This window comes from Petromyzon marinus, chromosome 79, assembly GCF_048934315.1.
Source record: "Petromyzon marinus isolate PM22_M1 ecotype Great Lakes invasive population chromosome 79, UKy_Petmar_22M1.pri1.0, whole genome shotgun sequence".
In the NCBI taxonomy this organism is placed as follows: Eukaryota; Metazoa; Chordata; class Hyperoartia; order Petromyzontiformes; family Petromyzontidae; genus Petromyzon; species Petromyzon marinus.
The window spans coordinates 19,464,981-19,472,480 of NC_133745.1; the positions used below are offsets into that span (position 1 = coordinate 19,464,981).

General features: G+C 60.9%; 1 protein-coding gene across 1 annotated transcript in view; it reads right to left on the bottom strand.

Moving 5' to 3' along the window:
- LOC116938096 (unconventional myosin-Va-like) overlaps positions 1–7,500 on the bottom strand; it is a 96,351-nt gene that overhangs the window by 12,615 nt on the left and 76,236 nt on the right. The window contains exons 9-11 of the mRNA XM_076056970.1: positions 6,186–6,280; positions 4,096–4,282; positions 930–1,107 (exon numbers count right to left, since the gene is read on the bottom strand). Of these exons, the coding sequence (XP_075913085.1) occupies positions 930–1,107; positions 4,096–4,282; positions 6,186–6,280 (460 nt within the window). The remainder of the gene's footprint in view (positions 1–929; positions 1,108–4,095; positions 4,283–6,185; positions 6,281–7,500) is intronic.

Below are 7,500 nucleotides of genomic sequence, written 5' to 3' on the forward strand. Positions count from 1 at the left end.
GAGTCACCTGTGGCGTGGTGAGGGCTGTACACGTGTCACAGATGGCCTGGGTGGTACAGAGAGTAGGTGGTAGTGGTAGGTGGTAGGGGTAGTGGTAGGTGGTAGGGGTAGTGGTAGGTGGTAGTGGTAGTGAGTCACCTGTGGCGTGGTGAGGGCTGTACACGTGTCACAGATGGCCTGGGTGGTACAGAGAGTAGGTGGTAGTGGTAGGTGGTAGGGGTAGTGGTAGGTGGTAGGGGTAGTGGTAGGTGGTAGTGGTAGTGAGTCACCTGTGGCGTGGTGAGGGCTGTACACGTGTCACAGATGGCCTGGGTGGTACAGAGTGTAGGTGGTAGTGGTAGGTGGTAGTGGTAGGTGGTAGTGGTAGTGAGTCACCTGTGGCGTGGTGAGGGCTGTACACGTGTCACAGATGGCCTGGGTGGTACAGAGAGCACGTGGTAGGTGGAGCACGTGGTAGGTGTAGTGAGTCACCTGTGGCGTGGTGAGGGCTGTACACGTGTCACAGATGGCCTGGGTGGTACAGAGAGTAGGTGGTAGTGGTAGGTGGTACAGAGGGTAGGTGGTAGGTGGAGCACGTGGTACAGAGAGCACGTGGTAGGTGGAGCACGTGGTAGGTGTAGTGAGTCACCTGTGGCGTGGTGAGGGCTGTACACGTGTCACAGATGGCCTGGGTGGTACAGAGAGTAGGTGGTAGTGGTAGGTGGTACAGAGGGTAGGTGGTAGGTGGAGCACGTGGTACAGAGAGCACGTGGTAGGTGGAGCACGTGGTAGGTGTAGTGAGTCACCTGTGGCGTGGTGAGGGCTGTACACGTGTCACAGATGGCCTGGGTGGTACAGAGGGTAGGTGGTAGGTGGAGCACGTGGTACAGAGAGCACGTGGTACAGAGAGCACGTGGTACAGAGAGCACGTGGTAGGGGTAGTGAGTCACCTGTGGCGTGGTGAGGGCTGTACACGTGTCACAGATGGCCTGGGCGTCCTCGCTCGTCTTCTTCTTCATCTGCAGCAGCTGAGCCGCCTGGCTGAGCGGCTCGAGGGCCTCCTTGGCCCCCGTGTGGAGCAGCAGGCCCTGCTCCTTGAGCCACTCCTCCACCTGGCACACGTTGTAGCTGCAGGGGTGGTGGTGGGGGGGTGGTGGGGGGGTGTGGTGGGGGGGTGGTGGGGGGGTGTGGTGGGGGGGTGTGGTGGGGGTGTGGTGGGTGGGGGGTGTGTGTGTGTGGGTGTGAGTGTGTGTTAGTGTGTGTGTGAGCGAGTGTGTGAGTGTGTGAGTGTGTGGGTGAGTGTGTGGATGTGTGTGTGAGTGTGTGGATGAGTGTGTGTGGGTGTGTGTGTGTGGGTGTGTGAGTGAGTGTGTGAGTGTGTGAGTGTGAGTGTGTGTGTGAGTGTGTGTGTGAGTGTGTGTGTGAGAGTGTGAGTGTGTGTGTGGGTGTGTGTGTGAGTGTGTGTGAGTGTGTGTGAGTGAGTGTGTGAATGTGTGTGTGTGAGTGTGTGAGTGAGTGTGTGTGTGAGTGTGTGAGTGTGTGTGTGTGTGAGTGTGTGTGTGAGTGTGTGAGTGAGTGTGTGTGTGTGAGTGTGTGTGTGAGTGTGTGAGTGAGTGTGTGAGTGTGTGAGTGTGTGTGAGTGTGTGTGAGTGTGTGAGTGTGTGTGAGTGTGTGTGTGAGTGTGTGAGTGAGTGAGTGTGTGAGTGTGTAAGTGTGAGTGTGTGAGTGTGTGTGAGTGTGTGTGTGAGTGTGTTTGTGAGTGTGTGTGAGTATGTGTGTGGGTGTGTGTGTGAGTGTGTGAGTGTGAGTGTGTGTGAGTGTGTGTGTCAGTGTGTGTGAGTGTGTGAGTGTGTGGGTGAGTGTGTGAGTGTGTGGATGTGTGTGTGTGGGTGTGTGTGTGAGTGAGTGTGAGTGAGTGTGTGTGTGTGAGTGAGTGTGTGTGTGTGTGTGTGTGTGTGTGTGTGTGTGTGTGTGTGTGTGTGTGTGTGATGTGTGTGTGTGTGTGTGTTAGTGTGTGAGTGTGTGTGAGTGTGTGTGTGAGTGTGTGAGTGGTGGTGGTGTGTGAGTGTGTGTGTGTGAGTGTGTGAGTGTGTGTGAGTGTGTGTGAGTGTGTGTGAGTGTGAGTGTGTGAGTGTGAGTGTGTGAGTGAGTGTGAGTGAGTGTGAGTGTGTGAGTGTGTGAGTGTGTGAGTGTGTGTGTGAGTGTGTGAGTGTGTGTGAGTGTGTGAGTGTGTGTGAGTGTGTGAGTGTGTGAGTGTGTGTGTGAGTGTGTGAGTGTGTGTGAGTGCGTTAGTGTGTGTGTGAGTGTGTGAGTGTGTGTGAGTGTGTGTGGTGGTGTGTGTGTGAGTGTGTGTGTGAGTGTGTGTGTGAGTGTGTGTGTGAGTGTGTGTGAGTGTGTGTGAGTGTGTGAGTGAGTGTGTGTGTTAGTGTGTGTTAGTGTGTGTGTGAGTGTGTGTGTTAGTGTGTGTGTGAGTGTGTGTGAGTGTGAGTGTGTGAGTGAGTGTGTGTGTGAGTGTGTGTGAGTGTGTGTGTGAGTGTGTGTGAGTGTGTGTGAGTGTGTGTGAGTGTGTGAGTGTGTGTGTGAGTGTGTGTGTATGTGAGTGTGAGTGAGTGTGTGAGTGTGTGTGTGAGTGTGTGTGTGAGTGTGTGTGTATGTGAGTGTGTGTGTGAGTGTGTGTGTGAGTGTGTGTGTGAGTGTGTGTGTGAGTGTGTGTTGAGTGTGTGTGTGAGTGTGTGTGTGAGTGTGTGTGTGAGTGTTACACAAGGCATGGGACAGGCGGACTTTGGTCCTTCCAACCCCCCACTCATCCACCCCTCCCCACCTGACTCACCGTATCTGTACCCCCTTGCTCCACCCTTGCTCCACCCTTGCTCCACCCGACTCACCGTATCTGTACCCCCTTGCTCCACCCTTGCTCCACCCTTGCTCCACCCTTGCTCCACCCGACTCACCGTATCTGTACCCCCTTGCTCCACCCTTGCTCCACCCTTGCTCCACCCTTGCTCCACCCTTGCTCCCCCAACTCACCGTATCTGTACCCCCCTGCTCCACCCTCACCACCCCGACTCACCGTATCTGCACCCCCTTGCTCCATGAACACATGTCCCTTGCTCCACCCTTGCTCCACCCTTGCTCCACCCTTGCTCCACCCTTGCTCCACCCTTGCTCCACCCTTGCTCCACCCCTGCTCCACCCTCACCACCCCGACTCACCGTATCTGCACCCCCTTGCTCCATGAACACATGTCCCTTGCTCCACCCTTGCTCCACCCTTGCTCCACCCTTGCTCCACCCTTGCTCCACCCTTGCTCCACCCCTGCTCCACCCTCACCACCCCGACTCACCGTATCTGCACCCCCTTGCTCCATGAACACATGTCCCTTGCTCCACCCTTGCTCCACCCTTGCTCCACCCCACCCGACTCACCGTATCTGTACCCCCCTGCTCCAGGAACACAAGTCCCTTGCTCCACCTTGCTCCACCCTTGCTCCACCCTTGCTCCACCCTCACCACCCAACTCACCGTATCTGTACCCCCTTGCTCCAGGAACACAAGTCCCTTGCTCCACCCTTGCTCCACCCTTGCTCCACCCTTGCTCCACCCCAACTCACCGTATCTGTACCCCCCTGCTCCACCCTCACCACCCCAACTCACCGTATCTGTACCCCCCTGCTCCACCCTCACCACCCCTGCTCACCGTATCTGTACCCCCTTGCTCCATGAACACAAGTCCCTTGCTCCACCCCTGCTCACCGTATCTGTACCCCCTTGCTCCAGGAACACAAGTCCCTTGCTCCACCCTTGCTCCACCCTTGCTCCACCCCTGCTCCACCCTCACCACCCCTGCTCACCGTATCTGTACCCCCTTGCTCCATGAACACATGTCCCTTGCTCCACCCTTGCTCCATGAACACAAGTCCCTTGCTCCACCCTCACCACCCCTGCTCACCGTATCTGCACCCCCTTGCTCCATGAACACAAGTCCCTTGCTCCACCCCGACTCACCGTATCTGTACCCCCTTGCTCCATGAACACAAGTCCCTTGCTCCACCCCTGCTCACCGTATCTGCACCCCCTTGCTCCATGAACACATGTCCCTTGCTCCACCCCGACTCACCGTATCTGTACCCCCTTGCTCCATGAACACATGTCCTTGCGCAGGAGCAGCGCGTTGAGGGCGGCGGCCCCCGCCAGGTAGAGCAGCTGCCTCGTCAGCTGTCCCAGGAGCTCGTGGTCAGCCCCCTGAGACGACAAAGTCGCTGTCCACAGCGACAGGCGAGACAGCAACGTCTCCATCGTCGCCCCTCCCACTCCACCGCCTCCTCCGCCTCCGCCGGCTCCGCCTCCAGCTCCTCTGCCTCCGCCTCCGGCTCCGCCTCTGACTCCGCCTCCGACTCCGACTCCGCCTCCGGCTCCGGCTCCGCCTCCGGCGAAGGCTCCGACTCCGCCTCCGGCTCCGCCTCCGGCTCCGGCTCCGCCTCCGGCTCCGCCTCCGGCTCCGCCTCCGGCGAAGGCGGAGCCGAATCCGCTGAAGGCGCTGAAGGCGCTGACACCGCCGTAGTAGGAGGAGGAGGAGGAGCTGGTGGAGGAGGAGGCGGTGGAGGCGGTGGAGGCTGTGGGGTGGGAAGGGGGGATGGAGGAGGGAGGGAGATGCGGTCAGGGCAAGAATCGTGGATGGAGGGAGGGAGAGGGGGAGGGGAGGAGGGGGGGAGGGGGAGGGAGGGGGGAGGGGAGGGGGAGGAGGGAGGGAGAGGGAGGACAGCCAGGTACTGTCTATTGGGGGCAGTTGATGGACGGGTGTGTGGGGGGAGTGTGGGGGGAGTGTGTGGGAGTGGGGGTGTGTGGGTGGTGTGTGGGGAGTGTGTGGGGAGTGTGGGGGGAGTGTGGGGGGAGTGTTGGGGGAGTGTGGGGGGTGTGTGGGGGGTGTGGGGGGAGTGTGGGGGGAGTGTGGGGGGAGTGTGTGGGGAGTGTGTGGGGAGTGTGGGGGGAGTGTGGGGGGAGTGTTGGGGGAGTGTGGGGGGTGTGTGGGGGGTGTGGGGGGAGTGTGGGGGGAGTGTGGGGGGAGTGTGTGGGGAGTGTGTGGGGAGTGTGGGGGGAGTGTGGGGGGAGTGTTGGGGGAGTGTGGGGGGTGTGTGGGGGGTGTGGGGGGAGTGTGGGGGGAGTGTGGGGGGAGTGTGGGGGAGTGTGGGGGGTGTGTGGGGGGTGTGGGGGGAGTGTGGGGGGAGTGTGGGGGGAGTGTTGGGGGAGTGTGGGGGGAGTGTGGGGGGTGTGTGGGGGGTGTGGGGGGAGTGTGGGGGGAGTGTGGGGGGGAGTGTTGGGGGAGTGTGGGGGGTGTGTGGGGGGAGTGTGGGGGGTGTGTGGGGGGTGTGGGGGGAGTGTGGGGGGAGTGTGGGGGGAGTGTTGGGGGAGTGTGGGGGGAGTGTGGGGGGAGTGTGGGGGGAGTGGGGGGGTGTGTGGGGGGAGTGTGGGGGGTGTGTGGGGGGAGTGTGGGGGGTGTGTGGGGGGTGTGGGGGGGAGTGTGGGGGGAGTGTGGGGGGAGTGTGTGGGGAGTGTGTGGGGAGTGTGGGGGGAGTGTGGGGGGAGTGTTGGGGGAGTGTGGGGGGTGTGTGGGGGGAGTGTGGGGGGTGTGTGGGGGGTGTGGGGGGAGTGTGGGGGGAGTGTGGGGGGAGTGTTGGGGGAGTGTGGGGGGTGTGTGGGGGGAGTGTGGGGGGTGTGTGGGGGGAGTGTGGGGGGAGTGTGGGGGAAGGTGTGGGGGGAGTGTGTGGGGAGTGTGTGGGGAGTGTGGGGGGAGTGTGGGGGGAGTGTGGGGGGAGTGTGGGGGGTGTGTGGGGGGTGTGGGGGGAGTGTGGGGGGAGTGTTGGGGGAGTGTGGGGGGTGTGTGGGGGGTGTGGGGGGAGTGTGGGGGGAGTGTGGGGGGAGGTGTGGGGAGTGTGTGGGGAGTGTGGGGGGAGTGTGGGGGGAGTGTGGGGGGGTGTGGGGGGAGTGTTGGGGGAGTGTGGGGGGTGTGTGGGGGGAGTGTGGGGGGTGTGTGGGGGGTGTGGGGGGAGTGTGGGGGGGAGTGTGGGGGGAGTGTTGGGGGAGTGTGGGGGGAGGTGGGGGGAGTGTGGGGGGAGTGTGAGGGGAAGTGTGGGGGGAGTGTGGGGGGAGTGTGGGGGGAGTGTGTGTGGGGGGGGGGTGTCACCAGCGAGCCCCCAATGGGGGGCGGGCAGCTTGGCCCCCCCTCTGAAGGAGTTCTCCTGCGGAGGCCGCTGGGCTTCACGCTGGAGACGGCGCCCTCAATGGATTCCTGCTCCACCATGGCACTCACCTGCACCACAACCACAACAACAACAACATCAACAACCACGTGGTGGTGGTGGTGGTGGGGGTGGTGGTGGTGGTGATGGTGGTGGTGGTGGTGGTGTTGATGGTGGTGGGGGTGGTGGTGGTGATGGTGGTATTGGTGGTGGTGGTGTTGGTGGAGATGGTGGTATTGGTGTTAGTGGTGGAGGTGGTGGTGCTGTTGGTGGTGGTGGTGGTGGTGTTGGTAGAGGTGGTGGTGGTGGGGTTGGTGGTGGTGCCGGACGGGCAACTCTGTCGTGGACAGTGCTGTGGGGGGAGGCCCAATTTTGATTGGCTCCTCCCCTCATGGCATCTGTGTCCACCACAGGGGCTAAACGGGGGCTCTGGACGGGTGCGAGGGGCTGGTAACCCCTCCACCTTCAATTAACTACCACTAAAATATGACTGAAATATGTAACTAATAAGCTTGTGCCAGAGGCCCCGGGGGGACAGGCATCTATGACGTCTCCTGGCCAAACCCCATTTGGCGGAGCCAGGAGATTGAATCTCTACCCTCGGGGGTCCTCCAGAAACAACGAAAAGCCACTACGGGTGGCCACGTGGAATGTTCGAACGCTCACTGCGGAAGAGAGGCTGCCACTCCTCCGTCGGTAGCTGGACCGGTACCGCCTGGATCTATGCGGCATTCAGGAGATCCGGTGCACCGGCTCTGGCTCCTGCCACCGTGAGGGGTGGACAGTCCTCTACTCGGGGCAGCAGACTGCCAAACAACAGGGTGTGGCTCTTCTTTTGAACAAAAGAATGAGAAGCTGTAAGCCGCAGACTACTTTGGGCTCGCCTTCCCATCAACCGGAGGCGAGGAGTGGTGGTCGTGGTTACTTATGCCCCCACCGAAGACGAACATCCGTGGAGGGATGCAGGCAAGGCCGATGAGTCAGATGCCTTCTATGACCTCCTGTCACAGGTGCTGGCTAAAGTGGCCCCTCGGGATAGAGTCATCTTGTTGGGTGACTTCAATGCCCGAGTGGGTCATGATGCTGGCACCTGGTCTGGAGTGATTGGAAGGCATGGGCCAGATCAGCTCAATAACAACGGTAGGAGGCTGCTAGATTTTTGTGCAGCCCATGGGCTTGTAATTACCAACACGCTGTTCCGGCATCGGCGCATACACACCACATCATGGATGCATGCCGGGTCCAAGTAAGAACATCTGCTGGACTACATCGTGACGGACCAGCGG